This window comes from Pan troglodytes, chromosome 16 (assembly GCF_028858775.2).
Source record: "Pan troglodytes isolate AG18354 chromosome 16, NHGRI_mPanTro3-v2.0_pri, whole genome shotgun sequence".
NCBI lineage: Eukaryota > Metazoa > Chordata > Mammalia > Primates > Hominidae > Pan > Pan troglodytes.
In genome coordinates, this window is record NC_072414.2 from 91,643,096 (window position 1) to 91,659,452 (window position 16,357).

Below are 16,357 nucleotides of genomic sequence, written 5' to 3' on the forward strand. Positions count from 1 at the left end.
GTCTGCTCCGTCCCACGCGAGTACAGGTTGGACAGCAGCTCTGAGAAGATGAACTCCTTGGTCTGCCTGCTCTGTCGACTCCTCCACGAGTGTCTTCTGGTTCCCACGCGAGTGCAGGTGGGACAGCAGTTGCGAGAAGATGAATTCCTTGGTCTGCCTGCTCTGCCGACTCCTCCAGGAGTGTCTTCTCGTTCCCACGCGAGTACAGGTTGGACATCAGCTCCGAGAAGATGAACTCCCTGGTCTGCCTGCTCTGCCGACTCCTCCAGGAGTGTCTGCTCGTTCCCACGCGAGTAGAGGTTGGACAGCAGCTCCGAGAAGATGACCTCCTTGGTCTGCCTGCTCTGTCGACTCCTCCTGGAGTGTCTTCTCGTTCCCACGCGAGTACAGGTTGTACAGCAGCTCCCAGAAAATGAACTCCTTGGTCTGCCTACTCTGTCGACTCCTCCAGGAGTGTCTTCTCGTTCCCACGCGAGTACACGTTGGACAGCAGCTCCGAGAAGATGAATTCCTGGTTCTGCCTGCTCTGCCGACTCCTCCAGGAGGGTCTGCTCGTTCCCACGGGAGTACAGGTTGGACAGCAGCGATGAGAAGATGAACTCCTTGGTCTGCCTGCTCTGCCGACTCCTCCACGAGTGTCTTCTGGTTCCCACGCGAGTGCAGGTGGGACAGCAGCTCCGAGAAGATGAATTCCTTGGTCTGCCTGCTTTGCCGACTCCTCCAGGAGTGTCTGCTCCGTCCCACGCGAGTACAGGTTGGACAGCAGCTCTGAGAAGATGAACTCCTTGGTCGGCCTGCTCTGTCGACTCCTCCACGAGTGTCTTCTGGTTCCCACGCGAGTGCAGGTGGGACAGCAGCTCCGAGAAGATGAATTCCTTGGTCTGTCTGCTCTGCCGACTCCTCCAGGAGTGTCTGCTGATTCCCACGCGAGTACAGGTTGGACAGTAGCTCCGAGAAGATGAACTCCTTGGTCTGCCTGCTCTGCCGACTCCTCCAGGAGTGTCTTCTCATTCCCACGCGACTACAGATTGGACAGCAGCTCTGAGAAGATGAACTCCTTGGTCTGCCTGCTCTGCCGACTCCTCCAGGAGTGTCTTCTCGTTCCCACGCAAGTACAGGTTGGACAGGAGGTCTGAGAAGCAGCAACTCGTCGCGCCATTGTGCCTGCTCTGCCGACTCCTGCACGAGTGTCTTCTGGATCCCACGCGAGTGCAGGTTGGACAGCAGGCCTGCGAAGATGAACTCGTTGGTCTGCCAGCTCTGCCGACTCCTCCAGGAGTGTCTGCTCCTTCCCACGCGAGTACAGTTTGGACAGCAGCTCCGAGAAGATGAACTCCTTGGTCTGCCTGCTCTGTCGATTCCTCCAGGAGTGTCTTCCCGTTCCCACGCAAGTACAGGTTGGACAGCAGCTCTGAGAAGCAGCATCTCGTCGCGCCACTGTGCCTGCTCTGCCGACTCCTGCACGAGTGTCTTCTGGTTCCCACGCGAGTGCAGGTTGGACAGCAGCTCTCAGAAGATGAACTCCTTGGTCTGCCTGCTCTGCCGACTCCTCCAGGAGTGTCTGCTCGTTCCCACGCGAGTACAGGTTGGACAGCAGCTCCGAGAAGATGAACTCCTTGGTCTGTCTGCTCTGTCGACTCCTCCAGGAGTGTCTTCTCGTTCCCACGCGAGTACAGGTTGGAGAGCAGCTCCGAGAAGATGAACTCCTTGGTCTGCCCGCTCTGCCAACTCCTCCAGAGTGTCTACTCATTCCCACGCGAGTACAGGTTGGACAGCGGCTCCGAGAAGATGAACTCCTTGGTCTGCCTGGTCTGCCGACTCCTCCAGGAGTATCTTCCCGTTCCCACGCAAGTATAGGTTGGACAGCATCTCTGAGAAGCAGCATCTCGTCGGGCCACTGTGCCTGCTCTGCCGACTCCTGCACGAGTGTCTTCTGGTTCCCACGCGAGTGCAGGTTGGACAGCAGCTCTGAGAAGATGAACTCCTTGGTCTGCCTGCTCTCCCGACTCCTCCAGGAGTGTCTTCTCGTTCCCACGCGAGTACAGGTTGGACAGCAGCTCCGAGAAGATGAACTCCTTGGTCTGCCTGCTCTGCCGAATTCACAAGGAGTGTCTTCTCGTTCCCACGCGTGTACAGGTTGGACAGCAGCTCCGAGAAGATGAACTCCTTGGTCTCCCTGCTCTGCCGACTCCTCCAGGAGTGTCTGCTCCGTCCCACGTGAGTACAGGTTGGACAGCAGCTCTGAGAAGATGAACTCCTTTGTCTGCCTGCTCTGCCGACTCCTCCATGAGTGTCTTCTCGTTCCCACGCTAGTACAGGTTGGACAGCGGCTCTGAGAAGCAGCATCTCGTCGCGCCACTGTGCCTGCTCTGCCGACTCCTCCAGGAGTGTCTTCTCATTTCCACGCGAGTACAGGTTGGACAGCAGCTCTGACAAGATGAACTCCTTGGTCGGCCTGCTCTGTCGACTCCTCAAGGAGTGACTACTCGTTCCCACGCGAGTACAGGTTGGACAGCAGCTCCGAGAAGATGAACTCCTTGGTCGGCCTGCTCTGTCGACTCCTCCAGGAGTGTCTTCTCATTCCCACGCGAGTACAGGTTGGACAGCAGCTCCGAGAAGATGAACTCCTTGGTCTGCCTACTCTGTCGACTCCTCCTGGAGTGTCTTCTCGTTCCCACGCGAGTACAGGTTCGACAGCAGCTCCGACAAGATGAACTCCTTGGTGTGCCTGCTCTGCCGACTCCTGCAGAGGGTGTACTCATTCCCACGCGAGTACAGGTTGGACACCAGCTCCGAGAAGATGAATTCCTTGGTCTGCCTGCTCTGCCGACTCCTCCAGGAGGGTCTGCTCGTTCCCACGGGAGTACAGGTTGGACAGCAGCGATGAGAAGATGAACTCCTTGGTCTGCCTGCTCTGCCGACTCCTCCACGAGTGTCTTCTGGTTCCCACGCGAGTGCAGGTGGGACAGCAGCTCCGAGAAGATGAATTCCTTGGTCTGCCTGTTTTGCCGACTCCTCCAGGAGTGTCTGCTCCGTCCCACGCGAGTACAGGTTGGACAGCAGCTCTGAGAAGATGAACTCCTTGGTCTGCCTGCTCTGTCGACTCCCCCACGAGTGTCTTCTGGTTCCCACGCGAGTGCAGGTGGGACAGCAGCTGCGAGAAGATGAATTCCTTGGTCTGCCTGCTCTGCCGACTCCTCCAGGAGTGTCTTCCCGTTCCCACGCAAGTACAGGTTGGACAGCAGCTCTGAGAAGCAGCATCTCGTCGCGCCACTGTGCCTGCTCTGCCGACTCCTGCACGAGTGTCTTCTGGTTCCCACGCGAGTGCAGGTTGGACAGCAGCTCTCAGAAGATGAATTCCTTGGTCTGCCTGCTTTGCCGACTCCTCCAGGAGTGTCTGCTCCATCCCACGCGAGTACAGGTTGGACAGCAGCTCTGAGAAGATGAACTCCTTGGTCTGCCTGCTCTGTCGACTCCTCCACGAGTGTCTTCTGGTTCCCACGCGAGTGCAGGTGGGACAGCAGCTGCGAGAAGATGAATTCCTTGGTCTGCCTGCTCTGCCGACTCCTCCAGGAGTGTCTTCTCGTTCCCACGCGAGTACAGGTTGGACAGCAGCTCCGAGAAGATGAACTCCCTGGTCTGCCTGCTCTGCCGACTCCTCCAGGAGTGTCTGCTCGTTCCCACGCGAGTAGAGGTTGGACAGCAGCTCCGAGAAGATGAACTCCTTGGTCTGCCTGCTCTGTCGACTCCTCCTGGAGTGTCTTCTCGTTCCCACGCGAGTACAGGTTGTACAGCAGCTCCCAGAAAATGAACTCCTTGGTCTGCCTACCCTGTCGCCTCCTCCAGGAGTGTCTTCTCGTTCCCACGCGAGTACACGTTGGACAGCAGCTCCGAGAAGATGAATTCCTGGTTCTGCCTGCTCTGCCGACTCCTCCAGGAGGGTCTGCTCGTTCCCACGGGAGTACAGGTTGGCCAGCAGCGATGAGAAGATGAACTCCTTGGTCTGCCTGCTCTGCCGACTCCTCCACGAGTGTCTTCTGGTTCCCACGCGAGTGCAGGTGGACAGCAGCTCCGAGAAGATGAATTCCTTGGTCAGCCTGCTTTGCCGACTCCTCCAGGAGTGTCTGCTCCGTCCCACGCGAGTACAGGTTGGACAGCAGCTCTGAGAAGATGAACTCCTTGGTCTGCCTGCTCTGTCGACTCCTCCACGAGTGTCTTCTGGTTCCCACGCGAGTGCAGGTGGGACAGCAGCTCCGAGGAGATGAATTCCTTGGTCTGCCTGCTCTGCCGACTCCTCCAGGAGTGTCTGCTCATTCCCACGCGAGTACAGGTTGGACAGTAGCTCCGAGAAGATGAACTCCTTGGTCTGCCTGCTCTGCCGACTCCTCCAGGAGTGTCTTCTCATTCCCACGCGACTACAGATTGGACAGCAGCTCTGAGAAGATGAACTCCTTGGTCTGCCTGCTCTGCCGACTCCTCCAGGAGTGTCTTCTCGTTCCCACGCAAGTACAGGTTGGACAGGAGGTCTGAGAAGCAGCAACTCGTCGCGCCATTGTGCCTGCTCTGCCGACTCCTGCACGAGTGTCTTCTGGATCCCACGCGAGTGCAGGTTGGACAGCAGCTCTGAGAAGATGAACTCGTTGGTCTCCCAGCTCTGCCGACTCCTCCAGGAGTGTCTGCTCCTTCCCACGCGAGTACAGTTTGGACAGCAGCTCCGAGAAGATGAACTCCTTGGTCTGCCTGCTCTGTCGATTCCTCCAGGAGTGTCTTCCCGTTCCCACGCAAGTACAGGTTGGACAGCAGCTCTGAGAAGCAGCATCTCGTCGCGCCACTGTGCCTGCTCTGCCGACTCCTGCACGAGTGTCTTCTGGTTCCCACGCGAGTGCAGGTTGGACAGCAGCTCTCAGAAGATGAACTCCTTGGTCTGCCTGCTCTGCCGACTCCTCCAGGAGTGTCTGCTCGTTCCCACGCGAGTACAGGTTGGACAGCAGCTCCGAGAAGATGAACTCCTTGGTCTGTCTGCTCTGTCGACTCCTCCAGGAGTGTCTTCTCGTTCCCACGCGAGTACAGGTTGGAGAGCAGCTCCGAGAAGATGAACTCCTTGGTCTGCCCGCTCTGCCAACTCCTCCAGAGTGTCTACTCATTCCCACGCGAGTACAGGTTGGACAGCGGCTCCGAGAAGATGAACTCCTTGGTCTGCCTGGTCTGCCGACTCCTCCAGGAGTATCTTCCCGTTCCCACGCAAGTATAGGTTGGACAGCATCTCTGAGAAGCAGCATCTCGTCGGGCCACTGTGCCTGCTCTGCCGACTCCTGCACGAGTGTCTTCTGGTTCCCACGCGAGTGCAGGTTGGACAGCAGCTCTGAGAAGATGAACTCCTTGGTCTGCCTGCTCTCCCGACTCCTCCAGGAGTGTCTTCTCGTTCCCACGCGAGTACAGGTTGGACAGCAGCTCCGAGAAGATGAACTCCTTGGTCTGCCTGCTCTGCCGAATTCACAAGGAGTGTCTTCTCGTTCCCACGCGTGTACAGGTTGGACAGCAGCTCCGAGAAGATGAACTCCTTGGTCTCCCTGCTCTGCCGACTCCTCCAGGAGTGTCTGCTCCGTCCCACGTGAGTACAGGTTGGACAGCAGCTCTGAGAAGATGAACTCCTTTGTCTGCCTGCTCTGCCGACTCCTCCAAGAGTGTCTTCTCGTTCGCACGCTAGTACAGGTTGGACAGCAGCTCTGAGAAGCAGCATCTCGTCGCGCCACTGTGCCTGCTCTGCCGACTCCTCCAGGAGTGTCTTCTCATTTCCACGCGAGTACAGGTTGGACAGCAGCTCTGACAAGATGAACTCCTTGGTCGGCCTGCTCTGTCGACTCCTCAAGGAGTGACTACTCGTTCCCACGCGAGTACAGGTTGGACAGCAGCTCCGAGAAGATGAACTCCTTGGTCGGCCTGCTCTGTCGACTCCTCCAGGAGTGTCTTCTCATTCCCACGCGAGTACAGGTTGGACAGCAGCTCCGAGAAGATGAACTCCTTGGTCTGCCTACTCTGTCGACTCCTCCTGGAGTGTCTTCTCGTTCCCACGCGAGTACAGGTTCGACAGCAGCTCCGACAAGATGAACTCCTTGGTGTGCCTGCTCTGCCGACTCCTGCAGAGGGTGTACTCATTCCCACGCGAGTACAGGTTGGACACCAGCTCCGAGAAGATGAATTCCTTGGTCTGCCTGCTCTGCCGACTCCTCCAGGAGGGTCTGCTCGTTCCCACGGGAGTACAGGTTGGACAGCAGCGATGAGAAGATGAACTCCTTGGTCTGCCTGCTCTGCCGACTCCTCCACGAGTGTCTTCTGGTTCCCACGCGAGTGCAGGTGGGACAGCAGCTCCGAGAAGATGAATTCCTTGGTCTGCCTGCTTTGCCGACTCCTCCAGGAGTGTCTGCTCCGTCCCACGCGAGTACAGGTTGGACAGCAGCTCTGAGAAGATGAACTCCTTGGTCTGCCTGCTCTGTCGACTCCCCCACGAGTGTCTTCTGGTTCCCACGCCAGTGCAGGTGGGACAGCAGCTGCGAGAAGATGAATTCCTTGGTCTGCCTGCTCTGCCGACTCCTCCAGGAGTGTCTTCTCATTCCCATGCGAGTACATGTTGGACAGTAGCTCCGAGAAGATGAACTCCTTGGTCTGCCTGCTCTGCCGAATCCTCCAGGAGAGTCTTCTCATTCCCACGCGAGTACAGATTGGACAGCAGCTCTGAGAAGATGCACTCCTTGGTCTGCCTGCTCTGCCAACTCCTCCAAGAGTGTCTTCTCGTTCCCACGCGAGTACAAGTTGGACAGCAGCTCTGAGAAGCAGCATCTCGTCGCGCCACTGTGCCTGCTCTGCCGACTCCTCCAGGAGTGTCTTCTCATTCCCACGCGAGCACAGGTTGGACAGCAGCTCTGAGAAGATGAATTCCTTGGTCTCCCTGCTCTGCCGACTCCTCCAGGAGTGTCTGCTCATTCCCACGTGAGTACAGGTTGGAGAGCAGCGCTGAGAAGATGAACTCCTTGGACTGCCTGCTCTGCCAACTACTCCACGAGTGTCTTCTCGTTCCCACGCGAGTACAGGTTGGACAGCAGCTCCGAGAAGATGAACTCCTTGGTCGGCCTGCTCTGTCGACTCCTACAGGAGTGTCTTCTCGTTCCCACGCGAGTACATGTTGGACAGCAGCTCCGAGAAGATGAACTCCTTGGTCTGCCCGCTCTGCCAACTCCTCCAGAGTGTCTACTCATTCCCACGCGAGTACAGGTTGGACAGCGGTTCCGAGAAGATGAACTCCTTGGTCTGCCCGCTCTTCCGACTCCTCCAGGAGTGTCTTCTCGTTCCCACGCAAGTACAGGTTGGACAGGAGATCTGAGAAGCAGCAACTCGTCGCGCCATTGTGCCTGCTCTGCCAACTCCTGCACGGGTGTCTTCTGGATCCCACGCGAGTGCAGGTTGGACAGCAGCTCTGAGAAGATGAACTCGTTGGTCTGCCAGCTCTGCCGACTCCTCCAGGAGTGTCTGCTCATTCCCACGCGAGTACAGTTTGGACAGCAGCTCTGAGAAGATGAACTCCTTGGTCTGCCTGCTCTGTCGACTCCTCCAGGAGTGTCTTCCCGTTCCCACGCAAGTACAGGTTGGACAGCAGCTCTGAGAAGCAGCATCTCGTCGCGCCACTGTGCCTGCTCTGCCGACTCCTGCACGAGTGTCTTCTGGTTCCCACGCGAGTGCAGGTTGGACAGCAGCTCTCAGAAGATGAATTCCTTGGTCTGCCTGCTTTGCCGACTCCTCCAGGAGTGTCTGCTCCATCCCACGCGAGTACAGGTTGGACAGCAGCTCTGAGAAGATGAACTCCTTGGTCTGCCTGCTCTGTCGACTCCTCCACGAGTGTCTTCTGGTTCCCACGCGAGTGCAGGTGGGACAGCAGCTGCGAGAAGATGAATTCCTTGGTCTGCCTGCTCTGCCGACTCCTCCAGGAGTGTCTTCTCGTTCCCACGCGAGTACAGGTTGGACAGCAGCTCCGAGAAGATGAACTCCCTGGTCTGCCTGCTCTGCCGACTCCTCCAGGAGTGTCTGCTCGTTCCCACGCGAGTAGAGGTTGGACAGCAGCTCCGAGAAGATGAACTCCTTGGTCTGCCTGCTCTGTCGACTCCTCCTGGAGTGTCTTCTCGTTCCCACGCGAGTACAGGTTGTACAGCAGCTCCCAGAAAATGAACTCCTTGGTCTGCCTACCCTGTCGCCTCCTCCAGGAGTGTCTTCTCGTTCCCACGCGAGTACACGTTGGACAGCAGCTCCGAGAAGATGAATTCCTGGTTCTGCCTGCTCTGCCGACTCCTCCAGGAGGGTCTGCTCGTTCCCACGGGAGTACAGGTTGGCCAGCAGCGATGAGAAGATGAACTCCTTGGTCTGCCTGCTCTGCCGACTCCTCCACGAGTGTCTTCTGGTTCCCACGCGAGTGCAGGTGGGACAGCAGCTCCGAGAAGATGAATTCCTTGGTCTGCCTGCTTTGCCGACTCCTCCAGGAGTGTCTGCTCCGTCCCACGCGAGTACAGGTTGGACAGCAGCTCTGAGAAGATGAACTCCTTGGTCTGCCTGCTCTGTCGACTCCTCCACGAGTGTCTTCTGGTTCCCACGCGAGTGCAGGTGGGACAGCAGCTCCGAGGAGATGAATTCCTTGGTCTGCCTGCTCTGCCGACTCCTCCAGGAGTGTCTGCTCATTCCCACGCGAGTACAGGTTGGACAGTAGCTCCGAGAAGATGAACTCCTTGGTCTGCCTGCTCTGCCGACTCCTCCAGGAGTGTCTTCTCATTCCCACGCGAGTACAGATTGGACAGCAGCTCTGAGAAGATGAACTCCTTGGTCTGCCTGCTCTGCCGACTCCTCCAGGAGTGTCTTCTCGTTCCCACGCAAGTACAGGTTGGACAGGAGGTCTGAGAAGCAGCAACTCGTCGCGCCATTGTGCCTGCTCTGCCGACTCCTGCACGAGTGTCTTCTGGATCCCACGCGAGTGCAGGTTGGACAGCAGCTCTGAGAAGATGAACTCGTTGGTCTGCCAGCTCTGCCGACTCCTCCAGGAGTGTCTGCTCCTTCCCACGCGAGTACAGTTTGGACAGCAGCTCTGAGAAGATGAACTCCTTGGTCTGCCTTCTCTACTGACTCCTCCAGGAATGTCTTCTTGTTCCCACGCAAGTACAGGTTGGACAGGAGCTCTGAGAAGCAGCATCTCGTCGCGCCACTGTGCCTGCTCTGCCGACTCCTGCACGAGTGTCTTCTGGTTCCCACGCGAGTGCAGGTTGGACAGCAGCTCTGAGAAGATGAACTCCTTGGTCTGCCTGCTCTGCCAACTCCTCCAGGAGTGTCTGCTCGTTCCCACGCGAGTACAGTTTGGACAGCAGCTCTGAGAAGATGAACTCCTTGGTCTGCCTGCTCTGTCGACTCCTGCAGGAGTGTCTTCTCGTTCCCACGCGAGTACAGGTTGGACAGCAGCTCCGAGAAGATGAACTCCCTGGTCTGCCTGCTCTGCCGACTCCTCCAGGAGTGTCTGCTCGTTCCCACGCGAGTAGAGGTTGGACAGCAGCTCTGATAAGATGAACTCCTTGGTCTGCCTGCTCTGTCGACTCCTCCTGGAGTGTCTTCTCGTTCCCACGCGAGTACAGGTTGTACAGCAGCTCCCAGAAAATCAACTCCTTGGTCTGCCTACTCTGTCGACTCCTCCAGGAGTGTCTTCTCGTTCCCACGCGAGTATACGTTGGACAGCAGCTCCGAGAAGATGAATTCCTGGTTCTGCCTGCTCTGCCGCCTCCTCCAGGAGGGTCTGCTCGTTCCCACGGGAGTACAGGTTGGACAGCAGCGATGAGAAGATGAACTCCTTGGTCTGCCTGCTCTGCCGACTCCTCCACGAGTGTCTTCTGGTTCCCACGCGAGTGCAGGTGGGACAGCAGCTCCGAGAAGATGAATTCCTTGGTCTGCCTGCTTTGCCGACTCCTCCAGGAGTGTCTGCTCCGTCCCACGCGAGTACAGGTTGGACAGCAGCTCTGAGAAGATGAACTCCTTGGTCTGCCTGCTCTGTCGACTCCTCCACGAGTGTCTTCTGGTTCCAACGCGAGTGCAGGTGGGACAGCAGCTCCGAGAAGATGAATTCCTTGGTCTGCCTGCTCTGCCGACTCCTCCAGGAGTGTCTGCTCATTCCCACGCGAGTACAGGTTGGACAGTAGCTCCGAGAAGATGAACTCCTTCGTCTGCCTGCTCTGCCGACTCCTCCAGGAGTGTCTTCTCATTCCCACGCGAGAACAGGTTGGACAGCAGCTCTGAGAAGATGAACTCCTTGGTCTGCCTGCTCTGCCGACTCCTCCAGGAGTGTCTTCTCATTCCCACGCGAGCACAGGTTGGACAGCAGCTCTGAGAAGATGAATTCCTTGGTCTGCCTGCTCTGCCGACTCCTCCAGGAGTGTCTGCTCATTCCCACGTGAGTACAGGTTGGACAGCAGCTCTGAGAAGCAGCATCTCGTCGCGCCACTGTGCCTGCTCTGCCGACTCCTGCACGAGTGTCTTCTGGTTCCCACGCGAGTGCAGGTTGGACAGCAGCTCTCAGAAGACGAATTCCTTGGTCTGCCTGCTTTGCCGACTCCTCCAGGAGTGTCTGCTCCATCCCACGCGAGTACAGGTTGGACAGCAGCTCTGAGAAGATGAACTCCTTGGTCTGCCTGCTCTGTCGACTCCTCCACGAGTGTCTTCTGGTTCCCACGCGAGTGCAGGTGGGACAGCAGCTGCGAGAAGATGAATTCCTTGGTCTGCCTGCTCTGCCGACTCCTCCAGGAGTGTCTTCTCGTTCCCACGCGAGTACAGGTTGGACAGCAGCTCCGAGAAGATGAACTCCCTGGTCTGCCTGCTCTGCCGACTCCTCCAGGAGTGTCTGCTCGTTCCCACGCGAGTAGAGGTTGGACAGCAGCTCCGAGAAGATGAACTCCTTGGTCTGCCTGCTCTGTCGACTCCTCCTGGAGTGTCTTCTCGTTCCCACGCGAGTACAGGTTGTACAGCAGCTCCCAGAAAATGAACTCCTTGGTCTGCCTACCCTGTCGCCTCCTCCAGGAGTGTCTTCTCGTTCCCACGCGAGTACACGTTGGACAGCAGCTCCGAGAAGATGAATTCCTGGTTCTGCCTGCTCTGCCGACTCCTCCAGGAGGGTCTGCTCGTTCCCACGGGAGTACAGGTTGGCCAGCAGCGATGAGAAGATGAACTCCTTGGTCTGCCTGCTCTGCCGACTCCTCCACGAGTGTCTTCTGGTTCCCACGCGAGTGCAGGTGGGACAGCAGCTCCGAGAAGATGAATTCCTTGGTCTGCCTGCTTTGCCGACTCCTCCAGGAGTGTCTGCTCCGTCCCACGCGAGTACAGGTTGGACAGCAGCTCTGAGAAGATGAACTCCTTGGTCTGCCTGCTCTGTCGACTCCTCCACGAGTGTCTTCTGGTTCCCACGCGAGTGCAGGTGGGACAGCAGCTCCGAGGAGATGAATTCCTTGGTCTGCCTGCTCTGCCGACTCCTCCAGGAGTGTCTGCTCATTCCCACGCGAGTACAGGTTGGACAGTAGCTCCGAGAAGATGAACTCCTTGGTCTGCCTGCTCTGCCGACTCCTCCAGGAGTGTCTTCTCATTCCCACGCGAGTACAGATTGGACAGCAGCTCTGAGAAGATGAACTCCTTGGTCTGCCTGCTCTGCCGACTCCTCCAGGAGTGTCTTCTCGTTCCCACGCAAGTACAGGTTGGACAGGAGGTCTGAGAAGCAGCAACTCGTCGCGCCATTGTGCCTGCTCTGCCGACTCCTGCACGAGTGTCTTCTGGATCCCACGCGAGTGCAGGTTGGACAGCAGCTCTGAGAAGATGAACTCGTTGGTCTGCCAGCTCTGCCGACTCCTCCAGGAGTGTCTGCTCGTTCCCACGCGAGTACAGTTTGGACAGCAGCTCTGAGAAGATGAACTCCTTGGTCTGCCTGCTCTGTCGACTCCTCCAGGAGTGTCTTCCCGTTCCCACGCTAGTACAGGTTGGACAGCAGCTCTGAGAAGCAGCATCTCGTCGCGCCACTGTGCCTGCTCTGCCGACTCCTGCACGAGTGTCTTCTGGTTCCCACGCGAGTGCAGGTTGGACAGCAGCTCTCAGAAGATGAACTCCTTGGTCTGCCTGCTCTGCCGACTCCTCCAGGAGTGTCTGCTCGTTCCCACGCGAGTACAGGTTGGACAGCAGCTCCGAGAAGATGAACTCCTTGGTCTGCCTGCTCTGCCGAATTCACAAGGAGTGTCTTCTCGTTCCCACGCGTGTACAGGTTGGACAGCAGCTCCGAGAAGATGAACTCCTTGGTCTCCCTGCTCTGCCGACTCCTCCAGGAGTGTCTGCTCCGTCCCACGCGAGTACAGGTTGGACAGCAGCTCTGAGAAGATGAACTCCTTTGTCTGCCTCCTCTGCCGACTCCTCCAAGAGTGTCTTCTCGTTCCCACGCTAGTACAGGTTGGACAGCAGCTCTGAGAAGCAGCATCTCGTCGCGCCACTGTGCCTGCTCTGCCGACTCCTCCAGGAGTGTCTTCTCATTTCCACGCGAGTACAGGTTGGACAGCAGCTCTGAGAAGATGAACTCCTTGGTCGGCCTGCTCTGTCGACTCCTCAAGGAGTGACTACTCGTTCCCGCGCGAGTACAGGTTGGACAGCAGCTCCGAGAAGATGAACTCCTTGGTCGGCCTGCTCTGTCGACTCCTCCAGGAGTGTCTTCTCGTTCCCACGCGAGTACAGGTTGGACAGCAGCTCCGAGAAGATGAACTCCTTGGTCTGCCTACTCTGTCGACTCCTCCAGGAGTGTCTTCTCGTTCCCACGCGAGTACAGGTTCGACAGCAGCTCCGAGAAGATGAACTCCTTGGTGTGCCTGCTCTGCCGACTCCTGTAGAGGGTGTACTCATTCCCACGCGAGTACAGGTTGGACACCAGCTCCGAGAAGATGAATTCCTTGGTCTGCCTGCTCTGCCGACTCCTCCAGGAGGGTCTGCTCCTTCCCACGGGAGTACAGGTTGGACAGCAGCGATGAGAAGATGAACTCCTTGGTCTGCCTGCTCTGCCGACTCCTCCACGAGTGTCTTCTGGTTCCCACGCGAGTGCAGGTGGGACAGCAGCTCCGAGAAGATGAATTCCTTGGTCTGCCTGCTTTGCCGACTCCTCCAGGAGTGTCTGCTCCGTCCCACGCGAGTACAGGTTGGACAGCAGCTCTGAGAAGATGAACTCCTTGGTCTGCCTGCTCTGTCGACTCCCCCACGAGTGTCTTCTGGTTCCCACGCGAGTGCAGGTGGGACAGCAGCTGCGAGAAGATGAATTCCTTGGTCTGCCTGCTCTGCCGACTCCTCCAGGAGTGTCTTATCATTCCCATGCGAGTACATGTTGGACAGTAGCTCCGAGAAGATGAACTCCTTGGTCTGCCTGCTCTGCCGAATCCTCCAGGAGGGTCTTCTCATTCCCACGCGAGTACAGATTGGACAGCAGCTCTGAGAAGATGCACTCCTTGGTCTGCCTGCTCTGCCAACTCCTCCAAGAGTGTCTTCTCGTTCCCACGTGAGTACAAGTTGGACAGCAGTTCTGAGAAGCAGCATCTCGTCGCGCCACTGTGCCTGCTCTGCCGACTCCTCCAGGAGTGTCTTCTCATTCCCACGCGAGCACAGGTTGGACAGCGGCTCTGAGAAGATGAATTCCTTGGTCTGCCTGCTCTGCCGACTCCTCCAGGAGTGTCTGCTCATTCCCACGCGAGTACAGGTTGGAGAGCAGCGCTGAGAAGATGATCTCCTTGGTCTGCCTGCTCTGCCAACTACTCCACGAGTGTCTTCTCGTTCCCACGCGAGTACAGGTTGGACAGCAGCTCTGAGAAGATGAACTCCTTGGTCGGCCTGCTCTGTCGACTCCTACAGGAGTGTCTTCTCGTTCCCACGCGAGTACATGTTGGAGAGTAGCTCCGAGAAGATGAACTCCTTGGTCTGCCCGCTCTGCCAACTCCTCCAGAGTGTCTACTAATTCCCACGCGAGTACAGGTTGGACAGCGGCTCCGAGAAGATGAACTCCTTGGTCTGCCTTCTCTACTGACTCCTCCAGGAATGTCTTCTTGTTCCCACGCAAGTACAGGTTGGACAGGAGCTCTGAGAAGCAGCATCTCGTCGCGCCACTGTGCCTGCTCTGCCGACTCCTGCACGAGTGTCTTCTGGTTCCCACGCGAGTGCAGGTTGGACAGCAGCTCTGAGAAGATGAACTCCTTGGTCTGCCTGCTCTGCCAACTCCTCCAGGAGTGTCTGCTCGTTCCCACGCGAGTACAGTTTGGACAGCAGCTCTGAGAAGATGAACTCCTTGGTCTGCCTGCTCTGTCGACTCCTGCAGGAGTGTCTTCTCATTCCCACGCGAGTACAGATTGGACAGCAGCTCTGAGAAGATGAACTCCTTGGTCTGCCTGCTCTGCCGACTCCTCCAGGAGTGTCTTCTCGTTCCCACGCAAGTACAGGTTGGACAGGAGGTCTGAGAAGCAGCAACTCGTCGCGCCATTGTGCCTGCTCTGCCGACTCCTGCACGAGTGTCTTCTGGATCCCACGCGAGTGCAGGTTGGACAGCAGCTCTGAGAAGATGAACTCGTTGGTCTGCCAGCTCTGCCGACTCCTCCAGGAGTGTCTGCTCGTTCCCACGCGAGTACAGTTTGGACAGCAGCTCTGAGAAGATGAACTCCTTGGTCTGCCTGCTCTGTCGACTCCTCCAGGAGTGTCTTCCCATTCCCACGCTAGTACAGGTTGGACAGCAGCTCTGAGAAGCAGCATCTCGTCGCGCCACTGTGCCTGCTCTGCCGACTCCTGCACGAGTGTCTTCTGGTTCCCACGCGAGTGCAGGTTGGACAGCAGCTCTCAGAAGATGAACTCCTTGGTCTGCCTGCTCTGCCGACTCCTCCAGGAGTGTCTTCTGGTTCCCACGCGAGTACAGGTTGGACAGCAGCTCCGAGAAGATGAACTCCTTGGTCTGCCTGCTCTGCCGAATTCACAAGGAGTGTCTTCTCGTTCCCACGCGTGTACAGGTTGGACAGCAGCTCCGAGAAGATGAACTCCTTGGTCTGCCTGCTCTGCCGACTTCACAAGGAGTGTCTTCTCGTTCCCACGCGTGTACAGGTTGGACAGCAGCTCCGAGAAGATGAACTCCTTGGTCTCCCTGCTCTGCCGACTCCTCCAGGAGTGTCTGCTCCGTCCCACGCGAGTACAGGTTGGACAGCAGCTCTTAGAAGATGAACTCCTTTGTCTGCCTGCTCTGCCGACTCCTCCAAGAGTGTCTTCTCGTTCCCACGCTAGTACAGGTTGGACAGCAGCTCTGAGAAGCAGCATCTCGTCGCGTCACTGTGCCTGCTCTGCCGACTCCTCCAGGAGTGTCTTCTCATTTCCACGCGAGTACAGGTTGGACTGCAGCTCCGAGAAGATGAATTCCTTTGACTGCCTGCTCTGCCGACTCCTCCTGGAGTGTCTGCTCGTTCCCACGTGAGTACAGGTTGGACAGCAGCGCTGAGAAGATGAACTCCTTGGTCTGCCTGCTCTGCCGACTCCTCCACGAGTGTCTTCTGGTTCACACGCGAGTGCAGGTTGGACAGCAGGTCTGAGAAGATGAACTCCTTGGTCGGCCTCCTCTGCCGACTCCTCCAGGAGTGTCTTCTCATTCCCACGCGAGTACAGGTTGGACAGCAGCTCCGAGAAGATGAACTCCTTGGTCTGCCTGCTCTGCCGACTCCTCCAGGAGTGTCTGCTCGTTCCCACGCGAGTACAGGTTGGACAGGAGCTCCGAGAAGATGAACTCCTTGGTCTGCCTGCTCTGCTGACTCCTCCAGGAGTTTCTGCTCGTTCCCATGCGAGTACAGGTTGGACAGCAGCTCCGAGAAGATGAACTCCTTGGTCCGCCTGCTCTGTCGACTCCTCCAGGAGTGTCTTCTCGTTCCCACGCGAGTACAGTTTGGACAGCAGCTCCGAGAAGATGAACTCCTTGGTCAGCCTGCTCTGCCGACCCCTCCAGGAGTGTCTTCTCATTCCCACGCGAGTACAGGTTGGACAGCAGCTCCGAGAAGATGAAATCCTTGGTCTGCCTGCTCTGCTGACTCCTCCAGGAGTGTCTTCTCGTTCCCACGCAAGTGCAGGTTGGATAGCAGCTCTGAGAAGGTGAAACCCTTGGTCTGCCTGCTCTGCCGACTCCTCCAGGTGTGTCTTCTCATTCCCACCCGAGAACAGGTTGGACAGCAGCTCCGGGAAGATGAACTCCTTGGTCTGCCTTCTCTGCCGACTCCTCCAGGAGTGTCTTCTCATTCCCACGCGAGTACAGGTT

General features: G+C 57.5%; 5 protein-coding genes across 5 annotated transcripts; all 5 read right to left on the reverse strand.

Annotated features, from left to right (window-relative positions):
* Positions 1–957: 957 nt before the first annotated feature.
* LOC129137172 (uncharacterized) lies at positions 958–2,762 on the reverse strand. The gene is made up of 2 exons (XM_063794435.1): positions 2,588–2,762; positions 958–2,391 (listed from the first exon to the last, which is right to left on the reverse strand). The coding sequence occupies exons 1-2, from the start codon at positions 2,760–2,762 to the stop codon at positions 1,022–1,024; spliced, it is 1,545 nt and encodes a 514-aa protein (XP_063650505.1). The 3' UTR covers positions 958–1,021.
* On the reverse strand, positions 2,759–4,819 carry LOC129137107 (uncharacterized). The gene has a single exon (XM_063794436.1). The coding sequence runs from the start codon at positions 4,817–4,819 to the stop codon at positions 2,759–2,761; it is 2,061 nt and encodes a 686-aa protein (XP_063650506.1).
* Positions 4,820–5,792: 973 nt separating this feature from the next.
* On the reverse strand, positions 5,793–7,117 carry LOC129137173 (uncharacterized). The gene has a single exon (XM_054667216.2). It carries the CDS (start codon positions 6,979–6,981, stop codon positions 5,866–5,868), a length of 1,116 nt encoding a protein of 371 aa, XP_054523191.1. The 5' UTR covers positions 6,982–7,117; the 3' UTR covers positions 5,793–5,865.
* A 323-nt stretch (positions 7,118–7,440) lies between these two features.
* Positions 7,441–10,280, reverse strand: LOC129137108 (uncharacterized). The gene is made up of 2 exons (XM_054666863.2): positions 9,650–10,280; positions 7,441–9,309 (listed from the first exon to the last, which is right to left on the reverse strand). Exons 1-2 carry the CDS (start codon positions 10,278–10,280, stop codon positions 7,529–7,531), a joined length of 2,412 nt encoding a protein of 803 aa, XP_054522838.2. The 3' UTR covers positions 7,441–7,528.
* Positions 10,281–13,583: 3,303 nt separating this feature from the next.
* Positions 13,584–16,338, reverse strand: LOC129137174 (uncharacterized). Its single transcript, XM_063794437.1, has 4 exons — positions 15,807–16,338; positions 15,346–15,640; positions 15,133–15,232; positions 13,584–15,028 (listed from the first exon to the last, which is right to left on the reverse strand). The coding sequence occupies exons 1-4, from the start codon at positions 16,336–16,338 to the stop codon at positions 13,673–13,675; spliced, it is 2,283 nt and encodes a 760-aa protein (XP_063650507.1). The 3' UTR covers positions 13,584–13,672.
* Positions 16,339–16,357: the final 19 nt, after the last annotated feature.